This window comes from Bubalus bubalis, chromosome 9 (genome assembly GCF_019923935.1).
Source record: "Bubalus bubalis isolate 160015118507 breed Murrah chromosome 9, NDDB_SH_1, whole genome shotgun sequence".
In the NCBI taxonomy this organism is placed as follows: domain Eukaryota; kingdom Metazoa; phylum Chordata; class Mammalia; order Artiodactyla; family Bovidae; genus Bubalus; species Bubalus bubalis.
This window is the reverse complement of record NC_059165.1, coordinates 84,031,891-84,050,480: the sequence shown is the minus strand read 5'-3', so window position 1 is coordinate 84,050,480 and position 18,590 is coordinate 84,031,891. Positions and strand designations below refer to the sequence as shown.

General features: G+C 40.1%; 1 protein-coding gene across 1 annotated transcript in view; it reads right to left on the bottom strand.

The window, feature by feature from the left end:
* The window catches only part of LMNB1 (lamin B1), a 53,268-nt gene that overhangs the window by 19,940 nt on the left and 14,738 nt on the right, over positions 1-18,590 (bottom strand). Inside the window, exons 2-5 of the mRNA XM_006073358.4 lie at positions 9,190-9,346; positions 8,419-8,544; positions 3,701-3,871; positions 2,165-2,290 (exon numbers count right to left, since the gene is read on the bottom strand). Coding sequence (XP_006073420.3) covers positions 2,165-2,290; positions 3,701-3,871; positions 8,419-8,544; positions 9,190-9,346 — 580 coding nt within the window. The remainder of the gene's footprint in view (positions 1-2,164; positions 2,291-3,700; positions 3,872-8,418; positions 8,545-9,189; positions 9,347-18,590) is intronic.

Here is an 18,590-nt window from a genome sequence, read left to right as displayed (position 1 = left end):
ACCATTTTAAAGACTATATCAATTGTAAGTAAAACTAAGAACTACTTCATTAACATGAGTCACATAACCAAAGAGGAAATTCTATGGCCTAACATGCAGCATGATGAAATCAATGACTCCACAACAAATACTCTAAAACAAAAATTTAGAGATGTCTTTTTCTTTTTAATGATCTAAGGCTAAAATTCATCAACCAAAGAAGATATCCCTCAAGATACATTATTTATCATAAATTTGATACCAGAAAGGATCACTCTCCACCCCACTCACAGAGAAATTTAAAACTATCTGGCTGAAGCATGCACTCCTCTCCTATTTCCTAAGGAAGGAGCTCTTCAAAACACTGAGGGCCCTGCCTAACACTGTTTAAGAGCTGCTAACCTGATGCAAAGAAATGACTCACTGGAAAAGACCCTGATGTTGGGGAAGATTGAAGGCAGGAGGAGAAGGAAGGGGGTGACAGAGGATAAGATGGTTGGATGGCATCACCGAGGATAAGATGGTTGGATGGCATCACTGACTCAATGGACATGAGTTTGAGCAAGATCTGGGAGTAGGTGATGGACAGGGAAGCCTGGTGTCCTGCAGTCCACGGGGTCACAAAGAGTCAGACATGACTGAACTAAACTGAACTGAACCTGAGTTAACCAAAAAACTTGCAATGATAGGAACATAACTAACATGCAAACAGGGAAAGAGCCCTGGACCTGAGTCAGAAGACAGAGCTACCAAATTTCAGAGCCTACTGCTATTTAACCACAGGCAAGTGCCATTCACCTCACCTGTAAAACATCCACACCTAGCATAAATGCATTAAGCATCAGCCCCTGCCCCAACCTCCTAAAAGATAGGGAAATGTAAAACTGAGGGAGAGGGAATAACCAGAATACCATGTATTAAATGGAGAAAAGTAGTAAATATCAACTCAGAGTAAAAACAGACAGGACTATCTTTGGAAAGGTACCTATTAAATGGGGCAATGGAAAAAAGATAGTTAATTCTTAAAAGAAAATCTTTGAAGAGAGTAAGGTATAAAAAGAAAAACTGCGAACAGTGGAAGAAACCCATTTGTCAGCTTACAGTCTCTGGGCTGGTCATTAAATTCACCCAGGTCTGTGGTCAGACTGAGTGAACTCAAAGGCTCTTGTCCTTCCAGCTCTTTAACTTTATGTTGTAAGTAATGAAGTACGTGTGATAACAGCAAAGTAAAAATTTCTGTTTTAATCAAGTTCTTTTTACATCACCTCGTTTTACACAATAAGGTGTCTTCTAAATTCCTACAATAAATGTCTTCAGTTTTGTAATAAGAAAAGGATACGACTAAAAACAAAATATTAAAAAAAAAGAAAGCTTATTTAATGAAGAATAAAAAAGTTTACTCTTATATGAAAAATTTAAAACAACAAAACTCCCTCCCTTAAGGAAAACAGAAACTGAAGTTACTGCCTAAGTCTTTAAGATGAGCGGTAGATTATCAACATATCCTGCACACTTATATGGCTGTACATGTACTTTGCATGCGTATCGGCATCACCCTTGAACCAAAACCCAGATTTCAGGCAGTGTCCACAGCTGCTTATGCAGCCCCTAGAGTGCACCATCACGTACTGACAGGCACCCATCAACACACCAGCAACAGTCATAAGAAGGTGTGCCAAAGAATGAATGGGTCACTAAATTCTTAGCCAAGATGCAAACTGATGCTGCTTCCTAAGATACTAACTACTGAGTATTCTAAGCACCAAGGGAGTTTGTCTAGAAACACAAAGCATTTACCACCCACAAAGAAAGTCCACAGGCTTTCCTTCATAACAGTTTCTAAAGGTGATGAAAACGAGTATGCTGGGAAGAGCACTGTGTGGAGATCAGACTGCTGGCTGGGTCAGAAAACCAGGCTCCTGGGGTAAGTCCAGAGAATAAGCGGGCAGGTCGTTCCCTCAAAAGCAATTCCCTTAGCTCCACAGGTAATCTATTAGGTTAGGAACAACAGTCTCTGCCCAGAGGATGCTTATGCAGTGAGCAACAGAAAAAAACTCTGGGGAGCACTGTGAAACCAAAATTCAAGAAAATACTATCCTATCTGAAAAGTGATTTCAGGAAGAGCCAAGCAGGTCGACTACCGTGGTGGAGGTAGCCTTCAAGTACAACTCTGAAGCTTAGTTACCTCTTTCTGTAGATTAGAAAGCTGAGACGAGAGGCTCTCAATTCTCATACGACTTTCCATCAGTTCTTCTCTGGCACTATTGACAGTAGAAGTAGTCATCTCTGATGACAGCCTGGCGTTCTCAAGCTAAGAAAAGAAGCAAACCACAGTCAGTCTTATCTAGCGAATTAGAACAAACAAATGAGGAAGCATGAATCGTCTCAAGATATTTTGTTTCAAACCTAAGCCCTGTCAGTAACTAGCTGATGAAACAGGAAAAGCATCATGAAGTTCGCTGATGTGGTATGAATTACCTTAGAAGTTTTTCTGCTTTTTCAGCTCAGTTTCCAATACAGGAGCTTAACAATGCTGATATACGTGGGTTTACCCAAAATTTAGTGCTTCGATATTTCATCCATTGTATGTCTACTGTCTCAGATAATGCTGCTAGTAAGCAGACTGAACAGGGGCAATTTAGCCATGGTGGTGTTTGTAGGAAAACAAGCATCACATATCCCTAACCCACCAAATCTGATACAGAATATAAAGCAATAAACAGAAAGTACTAATTAAGAGATTATCTCAAACCAAATAGAAATACTTCCTTTCAGAAGCAAAAAAAAAGCACCTCTGGTAGAAACAATAGCCCATTCCTCCAAATGCCCATAGCATTCTGTCCTGCCTGTCTTCAGGTATGTCTTCTGTGTGTCTCTTCCCTGACTCCCTCTGAGGCCAGAGTCTATGTGACCGACCCATCTTTAGCTTAGCTTCTTCAGTGCCCAGCACGGTGCCAGCACCAAGTAAGGGCTGAACAACTAAACATAAGGATTAAAAGATCACCCTCTCATCAGCCAAATACTACTTCATAAAGTGGATTAAAAGCAATACAACCAATTTGAGGCCATGCAATGGAAATTATTTTCAACACCTCTATGACTTATTTTCTAAGTCTTCCACTAACTTTTTAATCAAATCATGTAACATTTAACATATTGGGGTAAAATCATTTACTATGAAAGCCTGTACTCGGTGATTTAATAAATTTTTGCATGGTCTCCTGATATAAGAGAGAAGTTTCTATAGTCTTTTTTAAATGAATAATTAGTGGCCGAGGAAGAAATATCAGAGACTGTCCATTTGGCCTTTGTTCAAAACAGCCCAAAGTGTGGTGGTCACAATCCATCTACAATGACGACATGCATTCAGAATCAGATGCAGTCCAACAAGGTTAGTACTTGTCATTGAATGAGAAGTTACTTTTAGATGGCTGGAGTTTAGCTAATATAACTTGACACGAATGATCACTTGGACTAAGAGGTTAAAGACCATACCTTTGGTAAAAATGGAATAATCCTACTTTCTCTGAATAATTTCTAGTTAACGTTTATTTTATAAAAAATTGCTTTCTTAAAGAAAAAAATCAATGTTCTTTATTCATGGAGACCACAGGAATTCATTTAATAAAACTAGAACAAGCCAAACATCATGTTATGTTCTCGGGGATGCTCTGAAACAAACGCGTTCAGTGTTTCCCGCTGTCCTGGGCAGCCTGCTCACTTTGGCGTGGTAAGTCTGCTCCAGCTCTTCTTTGTACAGCTTGACTTGGGCATCGTGTTGCTCTCTCATCTCATGAAGGGCTTGAGCCAGCTTGTACTCATACTCAATCTGACGCCCAGAATCCACCTCTACCAAGCGAGTTTCATGCTTCCTTCTGGTCTCATTAATCTCCTAGGAAGAAAACAATGACATAAAACCAAGTTACTTACCATGGCAGACATCAAGACCATCTGAAGTTTTACACACCAACCTCCTCATGTCTGTCCTGACAAGTGTGTGAAGAGACACTTTTTTGCCTTCATTTTTATATGAGAAGATTTTTGAGACAGAACTAATGACAGAAATGGTAGCATCTCAAACCCTAGGAATTTTATGTTTATTTTCAGTAGCACAGCTATTTATTTCTCTTAAGGCAAGGAATGGCTGGAAGGCTTTACCATGCAATCATAGATAACTAGGTATACTGAACAGCAGGTAATTATTTTTCTAAATTGTACTGACAGTAGTACTAAGAATAACTCTGAAAAAAAAGTTCCACACGAAAAGTTAGAAACTTATCAGCAAAACTTCAACTAGAAGATTAATGCATAAAATAAAACTTGTCTTAGACATACTAAGAGGCAATGGATAGAGCAAACTAATTTACATGACTCATCCTAATAGCTGGTGATGCTAAGGTATCAACATCAATTGATACAGAATCTTACTGACCATATTACTTTTCTATCTCAAATACATATGACAACTCACTATCAAAGAATAGACATAATAGGCATAATCCTTCACATTAGGTTTTAAGGAATTATCCAAACTAGAATGGCTAGGAACACAAGTCCAAGAATAACATTTCCATTCTAGCATCTAGCTCTGAAAATACAATAGATCTGTCCTTAATGGCAATAATTAAAGAGGCCACAAGAGGGGGATATAAGAACTTCTTGTTCCTGCATCCTCTTCCAGCATGCGGTTTTTCTGTGCATGTCCTCATCTTTCTCTTAACCACAGGAAGATGAGCTGGACAGAATCAGAAAACCAGGGATCAAATTCCAGTTCCGCTACTAGTCTCCTAGGGCTCATATCTATATGAAGTGAATGCTACTTAAATCATAAAAATATGCAAATGAAAGGTTTAGTTCAACCAGTATCAGGTACCTACTAGCCATTTTGCCCTTCATCTGCCTCCCTTCCTCCTCTTGCTGCTTTTCTCCTTCCTCTTACCCCTTAACTGTTCATAATAAGAAATCTAGGTATATTTACTGAATAGAATTTGACCCTCCATGTGAAAAAAAAAGAAATGAGGAATATTTTTTTAATTCCTTCTCAAAAAGGCAAAACCCCAAAATTCAAAGTTGCTACCCAAACATTCTAAAAATACTAAATTACTTTTTACTGATGTTGTTTTTCACTTAGTATTTTACATGAAATAAATGACTTGCAAAGAAAAAAATTCTCAACCTCTGGTTTAAAGATGCAGGAATCCACACAGCTTCAAAACTAAGAAATAATAGATCATGGGCAATTTTAACAAAATGAAACAAAAATGTAAGTCAAGGTAGAGATACTTCAATTTATGAACTGTAGTGAATAATTATATGATAGCAGTCACTGTAATTTATAAGGAGCTTTCACACATAGTATTTTACTTTGATCCTCACCACTTCTTGGGAAAAAAACAGCAAGCACTGATATTTCATTTTTAAATAAGAAACCGACTCAAGAACTGTCCAAAGTCTGGCTGCTTATCCAATGAGTGCGCTTTGTCCCCACAATACCCAGTAAAAATGGTCAATTTCTATTAAATTACTTTTCTCAAACTAAAATTATTTAAGTTCTATAATAAATTCCTATTTTAAAATTGTTAGTCACCATTTTTACATTCAGTTCAGTTCAGTTCAGTCGCTCAGTTGTGTCTGACTCTTTGCGACCCCATGAGTCCCAGCACTCCAGGCCTCCCTGTCCACCACCAACTCCCGGAGTTCATTCAAACTCATGTCCATTGAGTTGGTGATGCCATCCAGTCATCTCATCCTCTGTCGTCCCCTTCTCCTCCTGCCCCCAATCCCTCCCAGCATCAGGGTCTTTTCCAATGAGTCAACTCGTAGCGTGAAGTGGCCAAAGTATTGGGTTTCAGTTTCAGCATCAGTCCTTCCAATGAACACTCAGGGCTGATCTCCTCCAGAATGGACTGGTTGGATCTCCTTGCAGTCCAAGGGACTCTCAAGAGTCTTCTCCAACACCACAGTTCAAAAGCATCAATTCTTCGGTGCTCAGCTTTCTTCACAGTCCAACTCTCACATCCATACATGACCACTGGAAAAACCATAGCCTTGACTAGACAGACCTTTGCTGGCAATGTAATGTCTCTGCTTTTCAATATGCTGTCTAGGTTGGTCATAACTTTTCTTCAAGGAGTAAGCGTTTTTTAATTTCATGGCTGCAGTCACCATCTGTAGTGATTTTGGAGCCCAAAAAAATAAAGTCTGCCACTGTTTCCACATCTATTTGCCATGAAGTGATGGGACTGGATGCCATGATCTTAGTTTTCTGAATGTTGAGCTTTAAGCCAACTTTTTCACTCTCCTCTTTCACTTTCATCAAGAGGCTTTTTAGTTTCTCTTCACTTTCTGCCATAAGGGTGGTGTCATCTGCATATCTGAGGTTATTGATATTTCTCCCGGAAATCTTGATTCCAGCTTGTGCTTTATTCAGCCCAGCGTTTCTCATGATGTAATTTGCATATAAGTTAAATAAGCAGGGTGACAGCCTTGACGTACTCCTTTTCCTATTTGGAACCAGTCTGTTGTCCCATGTCCAATTCTAACTGTTGCTTCCTGACCTGCATATACGTTTCTCAAGAGGCAGGTCAGGTGGTCTGGTATTCCCATCTCTTTCAGAATTTTCCACAGTTTATTGTGATCCACACAGTCAAAGGCTTTGGCATAGTCAATAAAGCAGCAATAGATGTTTTTCTGGAACTCTCTTGCTTTTTCCATGATCCAGCGGATGTTGGCAATTTGATCTCTGGTTCCTCTGCCTTTTCTAAAACCAGCTTGAACATCTGGAAGTTCACGGTTCATGTATTGCTGAAGCCTGGGTTGGAGAATTTTGAGCATTACTTTACTAGCGTGTGAGATGAGTGCAATTGGGCGGTAGTTTGAGCATTCTTTGGCATTGCCTTTCTTTGGGATTGGAATGAAAATTGAAGTGGCCAGTCCTGTGGCCACTTCTGAGTTTTCCAAATTTGCTGGCATACTGAGTGCAGCACTTTCATAGCATTATCTTTCAGGATTTGAAATAGCTCAACTGGAATTCCATCACCTCCACTAGCTTTGTTCACAGTGGTGTTTTCTAAGGGCCACTTGACTTCGCATTCCAGGATGTCTGGCTCTAGGTCAGTGATCACACCATCATGATTATCTGGGTCATGAAGCTCTTTTTTGTACAGTCATTTAAGTATTTAACTGCATATTCTTTAACCTGCATATTCTCAAACTCTCTTCAATTTTGAGAAAATACACATGTGCCTTTCTTCAACTGTATTACACTACACGTCTTTTCTGGTAACAGTTGTTACTTTTACCCCTCAAGGCAGAACCACAGAAGTTATGGCCGATAGATGATATTTTTTAATATACACATATAACTATAAACGCTGTGGGTAACCAGCCCCCAGTGACTGCTGTGTTCATCTCCTATGTGAGCCCCCTTCCATACTGTATCGTGGTTCGTCTGTGTGATGGGGAGTGACGGTGTATCACTTAGGGATTTAGTCTCTACAAGACAATATGGCTTGCCTTGCTCGCTCTCTCTCATCATCCACTCTTCAGGGATCCCATCATGAGCAGCTCTGACAAAAGAGCCTGGTGGGCTACAGTCCATAAGGTTGCAAAGACTGAGCGACTAATATATACACATAAGGAAGCAGATACTGAACTGGTATCTCCAGACAACAGTTGTGAATGAACTCTGAAGTGTTCCTCCAGACCAGGCTGAAAGCCTGACTGTAACCTCATGAGACCCTGAAGACAACCATCCAAGTTAAACAGCTCTTAGATCCCTGACCTTGAGAAACTGTAAGATAGTAAAAGTCTGTGATTTTAAGATACTAAATTTTGAAGTAATATATCACTAATACAAATGCTTAAAGAGGTTGATAGTTAATTAACAGCTGTGGCCAGACCTTTTTAAGTTAGATGAAGTAAGTTCAGTTACATTATTGCACAAGTGAAAGTCGCTCAGTCATGTCCAATTCTTTGTGACCCCATACAGTTTCCATACAGTCCATGGTATTCTCTGGGCCAAAATACTGGCGTGGGTAGCTTGTTCCCTCATCCAAGGGATCTTCCCAACCTAGGGATCAAACCCAAGTCTCCCCCATTGCAAGCGGATTGTTTATCAGCTGAGCCACCAGGGAAGTCCAAGAATACTGGAGTGGGTAGCCTATCCCTTCTCCAGCCGATCTTCCCAACCCAGGAATCAAACCAGGGTCTCCTGCGCAGGTGGATTCTTAACCAACTGAGCTATCAGGGAAACCCTAAATGAAGTAAAAGCTTATACATTTACCATAACACCTTGAATTCTTACATGCAGCCTTTTTAGCAACAGTGCCTTAAATCATTTGCCTACAGAATTCTTCCCATTTTTTCACATGTATGGTTTATAACAAAGCATTCTGGGATCCCTCCATTCCTTAAAGAAGAAAAATTATATATAATTACCTCCTCATACATGTTTTTACGAAACTCCAAGTCCTCAGTAAGGCTCTGACAGCGATTCTCCAAATCCACTTTAAGTAAAGTTTCATCTGCTAACTGTTTCTTCGCAGCAGCTAAAGAGGCTTCCAACTAATAGAAGGAAAAAGAACTAATGAAAATTATACAGCAATCATTTAGAAATGAATTTAATAGATACCGATGGATTGAATCAAGTCAAGTATTACAATTTCTATATATTTGTCAATCTATGAGAGTCCCTCATGATAATCTTTTATCACAGAACTGTGGGTTCAACTGCTGGTCCCACCCACAGAGTGTCACATCAAAACACCCCTCAAATCTGGTAAATGGCAACGGGGGATGAAGAGATACCTATGGCTTACGTTTCAAAACTCAAACGAACGATTTTAGCTACCAATTTGATTTTTTTCCTGTGTGGAGAGCACCATTAAGACATCTTCTCTCTTTTTACCCTACATTTTGGTACAATAATGAAATAAGCTGTGAGATCGAGAAAAGAATGAGCACAAGCACAACAGAGAGGAGGAACAGCAGCAACAAGATCTGCACAGGCCAGACACAGTGACTGAGAGGTGAGGGCGCTTCACATGCCAACTAGCTCTGGTCTATGCAGGGGTAACCACCACTCCCCCGCCCCCAGCCAAAATAACTCAATACATTTTTTAAGATAAAAAGCATAAAACAAGTTTTACAATCAAGACAGATGGGGCATTTAACCTGCGAAATACAGCTCAAGAGCAGAGTCTAACTTACCTGGGCCATCTGATCCTTCAGATCTTCCAAATCACTCTCTAAACTTTTCTTGTCACCAAGTGCAGTCGCCAAAGCTGCATCTTTCGAATTCAGCGCTGCTTCGTATTCTCGAAGCTTGATCTGGGCTCCATTAAGGTCAGATTCTTTTTTAGCATAACTGCAAAACATTTGAGAAAGTGCAAGACATCATATTATAGCCCAACTGAACCATTCTCCCTCCCTGTTTAAGGGGGAAACAAAAGAGGAGGCAATTTAAATAAAGGCTGCCATAAGCTACTAAAATCACAGGAGTGATTGGGGAGCACTCTATCTAGAGTGCTATCTTTGGTGGATAATAATTTCTTCCTTCAACAACCACCCTTCTCTGATTAGCAATGACTCTAGGTGTAAGATGTCCAGAGGCCCAATGTATCAGAATCTGGTTGTCTCTGAGGGAGAACACAAGCCTTCTTGTTTTATAAAGAGGTGTCTATATGGTTCACTAAAACTTTGCTGAAGAAATGAAAACTTGTTCTTTTTAAATACAATGAATATTAAAAATCAAGACATCAAATCAAGATAAATGATGAGATTAAATAAATGAAAAGTTACTTCAAAAAGTAATGTTATGACTTGCTAATATATATTGATAGATACTTCTTGGACATTACCTAAGAACTGATCCCAAGCTTGCAAATAGTTTCCATTTCTTACACAAGAGGTGGTTTTAAAACTTCCTTAACTACAAATAAGGGCCTTCCTAGTATTTTGAAGAAAATAATTTTTTCAGTTTATACTAATAACTATCCAAAATGAAGCTAGAATGAAGGTGTATTTTACTTCTAATTATCACTTTTTATTAAATGGAGTTCTACATTATAAAATTAAGATTCCTTTAGGATATAGTTTGTCAAATAATTATATTGTAAAGATCAGTATTTTTTAATGCAAATAATTCCATTATCATCAATAGGTCATACTGGAAAAGCCTTAATAATATAAAAACTCTCAATATATATTCTTAATTAAAACTGCTATTATAGAGAAGTACTTCTACTACTGATGTTTGAGAGTGGGCTCAACAAAGGAATCTTTAATTAACAGAAATCCTTAAAATATTATTATATCAATACCATAATAAAATTAAGAAAAAACTATCCAAAGGATAAGCAAAGGTAGTATAAAGAGAAGATTTAATAGTACTCAGTTTTTACTCATTTTGGTATTATAAAACAACTACATACACATATAAAATCTCAGTAGTCACATAACAAGAATTTGTTTTTCTTAAATTCTGTATTTTTAAAAACCACAAGATGGCAGTCTTTCCCTGAAGACTTTGTTTAGAAAGGCGGAGGGGGGGAGGGAAATCAACTGTAGGAGAAAAAAAAAAATTCCCATACGGTCATTAATTTGTAACAAAAATGCCTAATTCATAAAAGTGCTGGGTCCCAAAGCTAGGAACACCATAGAAAAGAATCAATACTTGTGGAAGAGCCATTACTTTACCCCACAATATAAATGACCAGAGCTGGAAGGGAGAAATAGCGCAATACATTGGATTTTAAAACACAATCATATTTTATAGCGAACTGCACAATATTTACAAAAGCTACTGACTCAAAATTACTTAATGGTTACAAAATTCTTCTGCATCACTGACTAATATTTAAGTTAGTAAATATTAGGAGGGGCTTCCCTGGTGGCTCAGTAGTAGTAAAGAATTCACCTGCCAATGCAGGAGACATAGGTTTGATCCCTGGTCCGAGAAGATCCCACATGCCATGGAGCCAACTGAGCCCCTGCGCCACAACTACTAAGCCAGGGCTCTAAAGGCCGGGAACCTCAACTGAAGCCTGCGCCCTAAAGCCCCTGCTCCGCAACAAAGAGAAGTCACTGCAGTGAGAAGCTTGCACATGGCAACTACAGAGAACCCCTCCTCGCCACAACTAGAGAAAAGTCCACACAGCAATGAAGACCCAGCACAGCTGAAAATAAATAAATAAAATTATTTTTAAAGATCATGCAGGAAGTCTTGGTCTAATTACCAGCACACGGTCAAAGTCCAGAAACCTGCAAAACTGACATCATATAATATACACATGGGAGTATGCATCACCTAAGCACAGAATAACATCTGACAATGCTCTGAACAAAGAATAATTTAGACAGGAATCCAAAGTTATGAGGAAGTATCACTTAAGGCATCGGTGGGATTTTTCTGCAACTATACTTCCTAACTGAATTTCTTCAGTTACTGACCTGCTTATTCAAAGGAGATTTTCTCATACATGCACATGCTGAGTATAAGTCAGAAAACACCCATTTACTGGAGGTGTTTACCTAAGAACCAAAACTTTAAATTGCAACAACAAAAAAAAAGGTTTATAAAACATAGCTAACACTCTAATTAAGAATCTCCTCCCTTAATAAACAAAATTACTTTCATTTCAAGTAAGCTTGAATTTCAGTCATAGAGAAGGAAATAGCAACCCACTCCAATATTCTTGCCTGGGAAATCCCTTGGACAGAGGAGCCTGACAGGATGCAGTCCGTGGAGTTGCAAGAGTCAGACACAACTTAGGGACTAAATAAGCTTGAATTTCATTCATAGCAAGTAACCAGGTCTAATCAAATATCTGACCATTAAAAAAATAATCAGCTGGAAAGGCTACATTTACAGTACTGTTATTCCATCTCGGTGGATCAAGAGAAACAGACATAACTTCAATAATGGACTTCCCAATAGAACCTGGTACCTAAATCTGGGACCTGTTCTTATAATCTCCTGAGGCTTGTAGGACTAAATAACCTAAATACAATTCATTACCTGCTACTTTCTGAATTACTCCTGACCACCTCTGACTACTAAGAAAACCACTGCTTTAATCATCTTGGTTTTTCAACCTGCCAACTCTTTGAACTTGGCTAGTTTTAGGACCAGCATTTCAACCCTGGCTTCGGCACTGAGCTGCCTGGCTCTCAAACTCTGTGTCTGTTTGCTGAGGACTCTGCACTACCTTTTCTCCTCGAATGACAAGTATCCCACTCCCTCAGTAGCCTTCATTTGTTTAAGTGTACTCCATTCCAGACTACTCCCACCAATAAATAAAGGGAGATTAGAAAATGCAACCAATTATATAATTGCTGGAAAACATATGCTTAACTGAGCTCCTAGGGGATATCCATCATTGGCAGGCAGTAACTGTAGAGCACATTCTAACTAAAGTCACATCACATACTCACAACACACAGAAAATCACTAGTAAGACCTAGTAAGTATATAATAATGACTTAAAAGTCAATTATGAATCATACTGTAGTTGTAAAACCTGAAAAATTAAGTTGACCACTTAAATAGGGAATGAAGAATTAGTCTGAACCAGAAATTAAGCAGAACTAGAGGGACAAATACATACTAGAACGTGATCTGAAACTTGTTACAGAACAGCTTTAATTAGTCAGGTATTGGCAACTTCCCTGGTGGCTCAGACAGTAAAGCGCCTGCCTATAATGCGGGAGACCCGGGTTCAATCCCTGGGTCGGGAAGATCTCCTGGAGAAGGAAATGGCAACCCACTCCAGTATTCTTGCCTGGAAAATCCCATGGACAGAGGAGCCTGGTAGGCTACAGTCCATGGGGTCGCAAAGAGTTGGACACGACTGAGCGACTTCACTTCACTTGGCAACCTACTGCCGTTCCGTTAGCATTTCACCGGTCAGTTTACACATATAGCACAATGCTCAGCTGAATGAATTCTCTAGCTTGACTAGTAACACAACCCCAAAAGTCCCTGAATTCAGGTTCTCTAAATCACCTACTACATACCCATGAATGAAGAATCCATGTTCATTTTCAGGACAGGATTTATATATTTGGGTTTGGCTTCCTTCTTTCACAAGTGCCATTAATTTTCCATTTTTCCACAAATACTTTTGTCCTTATTCATTGATTCTCATATACGGAAATATAAGTAACAAAGTGTTACATTAAGCAATTCAAAATAAAAGACCTAAATGGTAAGATGGTCTCTTAGTTGATAGAATAGTTACATAACTAGAAGAAGGTATACAAAATTACTTTCTGGATATTAAATGGCATTTCCATGAAATTTACCAAAGGTTATTATACTGCAAATATACAAGAATAGATAAGGGCAAGAAAACTAGGGGATTCCCTAGTGGCTCAGATGGTAAAGAGTCTGCTTGCAATGACGGAGAACTGGGTTTAATCCCTGGGTTGGGAAGATGCCCTGGAGAAGGGAATGGCTACCCACTCCAGTATTCTTGCCTGGAAAATCCCATGGACAGAGGAGCCTTGGAGGGCTATAGTCCATGAGGTCGCAAACAATCGGACACGACTGAGCAACTAACGCACACACACACACAAATGTTTGCTAAATTAAAAAAATCTGTTGAAGATGTGTATTCTTACGAAAAAAAATACATCCAAACTGTAATAATTATAGACTTTAGAATACGGATTTTAAAAAGCCACACATCTTGGGGGGAGGGGGTGGGGAAAAAACAGGCAAGAAACACTCATGTTTCTAAAGATAAAAACAGAAATACAAGTATTGGGTCTTTTTAATTACTGCCTTCACATGTCAGACAACAGCTTATGGAAACCAGAAAGGAACCACTCTCAGGCATGTTTTAAACCCCACTCATAATCTTCCATAGCAAAATACTAGGCAACTCTGGTTACTCAGATCACTTACTTGCAATTTTGAAAAGCTATTACAGATTGTCAGGTTCATCTTATTTAAGAGTAGCTACTGAACAAATTCAGACTGAATAATGTTCCTGATTTTTAATCTAGATGGAAATGAGACTACAAAGGAAGATGAAAGACCAACAAAAACAAAACACGCCAATGATTTCTCAGCAGGTGTCCAGCTACCTTTATTAACTCAGCACTCACCACTAGCATTTACTTCAGGACCACTCTTACTTAGAAAAACAAATTACAGGGAATGAAAGGGAAAAGTCATTTAGTTTTTTACCTCCAATCAGATAACAAGAACCATTCTTTATAAAATTATTTTTAATCATATCCACAAAGGCTTTTTAAATCCCTCAAAATAGACCCACTCTACATGGAGAGTCAGGCTGATCAGGCCCAGCTCTTTGAGCTCTGGTGTTAATACACAGTAAGGTTCTGAACAGCTGTCTGATGGCAGCTGAACACCGCTTAACACTAATGCAACTATTCAATGACTCAAATAATCCAGCTTCTAAGGTGCTTTTCATCCCAGAGTTCAGAATCAACATGCCCTATATTATGTAGCCATGGTTCAGACTTTTAGTGCAAAAATAAACTTTATTTGGGGCTTCAGTTCAGTTCAGTTGCTCAGTTGTGTCTGACTCTTTGCAACCCCATAGACTGCAGCACGCCAGGCCTCCCTGTCCATCGCCAACTCCCGGAGCTTACTCAAACTCATGTCCATTGAGTCGGTGATGCCACCCAACCATGTCATCCTCTGTCGTCCCCTTCTCCTCCTGCCTTCAATCTTTCCCAGCATCAGGGTCTTTTCAAATGAGTCGGCATGGGAGCAACTGTGAGGAGATACCCCACATCCAAGGGCAGAGAAGGCCCAGCAAGATGGCAGGCGCTGGAGCGGAGGCTCCGTGGCGGCTGTGCGGCTGGAGAGTGGCTCTGAGGGGAGACCCCACGTCCAAGAACAAAGGAGACGCCCCAGCAAGATGGTAGGAGGGGCAAAATCATTTGGAATCAAACCCCATACCCACCAGAAACGCTCAGAGGGCTCAAACCTTTTGCGCACCAGGACCCAGAAAGCCCACAGAGACTGAGACAGAACTGTGTTTGGGCTTAAGATAAAGGTTATTAATATGCCCAAACAAAAACCTTCTGTCCTGAAACTGAGTAATCTATCTAAAGTAATAGACTCAAACTGCATATTAAATGCATCTGCCCCAACATTCATTCATCAGCCTCAATACTGTCCTCAAAGTATCTTCCCTTCCAAAGGGAGAAGGGATGTGATCCACAATATTTCTACCAAGGAAAATTAATTACAAATTAAGTATAATTTAATATACCATGTCACCAAAGTCATGTGATCACAATTTCCATTAATAAGGGTATCCTCAGACACAAGCAAAAAGACTAAGATGCTTCTGCACAAACCCAAAATGGATAATTTCTGGTGGTAATAAAATTCTGCTTCTCATTCAATAAACTGAGAAGCTGGGAATTCTCTGGTGGTCCAGTGGTTAGGACTACATGCGTCTACCGTAGGGGGCATGGGTTCCATCCCTGGTCAAGGACCTAAGATCCCACAAGCCAAGTGGCGTGGCCAAAAAATAAACATAAATAAATAAACTGAGCAGTCAACACATTAGCAACAACCCAATCAAAATCAGGTAAACTCTAATCAGATTAAAATTAGGAAAAACATTAAGCAAGATCAACACTGGACCACAGAACCATTTCTCTGAACAAGAGAAATCCACTGACATAAACAGACACAAGAGAGAGGAATGGAAAAAAACAGTTTAAGTTCTAACAAAAAAGTGACTTACTAGGGGAAAAAAACAACCAAAATCACAACTTTGTTATGCCAGGTCACTGATCTGGGTGTGTGGAAACTAGCAATGAACAAAACATATCGAGTCCCTGATCTTACAGAAGGCACATTATACTGGTGCTAAGTGCTAAGTCGCTTCAGTCATGTCCGACTCTGCGCGACCCCATAGACAGCAGCCCGCCAGGCTCCCCTGTCCCTGGGATTCTCCAGGCAAGAACACTGGAGTGGGTTGCCATTTCCTTCTCCAATGCATGAAAGTGAAAAGTCAAAGTGAAGTCACTCAGTCCTGTCCGACTCTTAGCAACCCCATGGACTGCAGCCTTCCAGGCTCCTCCATCCATGGGATATTCCAGGCAAGAGTTCTGGAGTGGGGTGCCATTGCCTTCTCCAACATTATACTGGGGAGAGACACAAATACATATACAGCAGGAATAATCAATATTTCAAAGAAAAATAATTCAGAATAAAGAGTTAGAGAAAGGGGAGGATGATCATTTTATATAGTGTGCTCAGAAAGAGACTGATTTTATGTCACCAGCCATTTTTAACATCAGAAAAATCACTTTTCAAACCCAGATTTTATCCAGCTATACAATTACTATCATTAGCTATTTCACTGGTCCTCTATGGGTTATGTGCAACCCAATTTAAAGAGAAAATAGTCTCCTACAAAAAAGGTTATACTGCTACTGCTAAGTCACTTCAGTCGTGTCCGACTCTGTGTGACCCCATAGACAGCAGCCCACCAGGCTCCCCCGTCCCTGGGATTCTCCAGGCAAGAACACTGGAGTGGGTTGCCATTTCCTTCTCCAATGCATGCAAGTGAAAAGTGAAAGTAAAGTCGCTCAGTCGTGTCTGACTCTTAGCGACCCCATGGACTACAGCCTACCAGGCTCCTCCATCCATGGGATTTTCCAGGCAAGAGTACTAGAGTGGGGTGCCATTGCCTTCTCTGAAAATGGTTATTACTAAGTCAATAATTATTATGGGGAAGCCTAGAGAGTCCTAGGAAATGTGCTGATACAAGAAGAAGCAAAATCAGACCCCAGCCCTGTGCACAAAGAGATTCCAGTCCAGTAGGAGAACCAATGAATCACATAAAATTGTCTTAACAAATCAAACCTATCAGCAACATCCCTAAGAAACAGAAAAAAGTACACAGTGCTGATAGAGTACATAATGTAACTTCCAAGTAAAAATGGCACATTAAACATGGCTCCACTATTACCCCATCCAGAAACACAACTGAGTAACAAACTGACAAGGAAAGAACAACATTTTAGAAGCTAAAATCAGATGAGCGGAAATGAGCTTAGCCAACCCTAGAGGCCCAATCTCAAGCCAGACACAGGGCTATGTGAGAAATAACCTAATTTATACTGCAGATACTGTTGATACCCCAGTAACCTGAAGTAGGACTAGATGAAAATCTATTTGAGAGGCTAAGCAGACAATACTCTATGTTCCTGGGCCAATGGCTCCTCATTCACCAGGATAAAAAAGGAAAAGTTTACTCTCTAAGGAGAAAAACAGAACCTCAGACCTGGCGCCACCTGAACAGCCAAAGGCAGCACTATCATACGGAAAAGGCAGAATTCCAGTGGACTTTTTACAGATGCTGATGCTGCCTCTCAATCTCCCTCAACTTAAAGTACACTGTACAGACAAAACCCAAGACAGAAGACTTGAAGACACTGACACTGGTGTTTCCAACTAAATGATTCCACTGTTACACAATGATGCTTAGTCAAGAAGCTCCATTCATGCATACAGCTTCCCACTTTTAGAGCCCTGCTTCTGAATATAAAGGACATATAACAGTCATCAGACCTTTGAGAAAAAATCTCACTGTAAACTGACTCACCCAATGTCCATTCCACCCTCCTAGTTGTAAACTACATTTGCCAGAATCTCTTGCAGCTAGGATTCTGGATGCAAAGTATATACTCTCGCTGCTGCTGCTGCTGCTGCTGCTAAGTCACTTCAGTCGTGTCTGACTCTGTGCGACCCCATAGATGGGAGGCCACCAGACTCCCCCATCCCTGGGATTCTCCAGGCAAGAACACTGGAGTGGGTTGCCATACATCCATAATATAAAAGAAGGAAGTATCACAGGGCTACCTTCCTAGTATTTGTGGCAATTTCTCTGCTGACAAGCACGGTCAACACCACATACATTACTATAGTGATTTTGAAATCAGGAACACGTTCCTCCAATTTTGAGACTGTTTTGGCTATTCTGGATACCATGGATTTCCATTTACATTTTAGGCTTAGCATGACAATTTCTACAAAAGAGACAAATGTGATTCTGAGAGAGATTGCATTGAATCTGTGGGTCAGTTTGGGGAGAATTGCCAGCTTAACAATATTAAAATGTCCAGAGACAGCTGTGGGCTTAGGAAGCCTTTGGGCAACTGACTGCTGATGGGTGGGGCTGTATGCCCCACTGGTTGTTTGCTAGGCCTGAGGAGTCAGAGCTTACAGGCTGCTGAGTGGGGCCAAGCCTTGGTGATGGCGACCCAGGCAAGATGTCCACCTCAAGGAGAGTTTGTGCAGATGGATACTCCTGATATGTTCACCATCAGATTTTATGACTCCAGAGTGAACCACAGCAGGCCCCCACCTCCACAGGAGACCCTTCAAGACCAGCAGCCTCAGATTCAAGATGTCCAGCTCCCCAAGGCAGACAGTGGCTGTGATGGTCATCACCTTCCACAAGTACTCCAAAACAAAAGGATATGTCCTACAAACTCTTTAACTTTTCAGTCATTAGTACTTCTTAGTAACAACAAAAGCTAGAAAACTGTAGGGCATGCTTTCAAAATCCTGAGGCAATATTCTTTACAACTTAGAATTCTACACCCAAAGT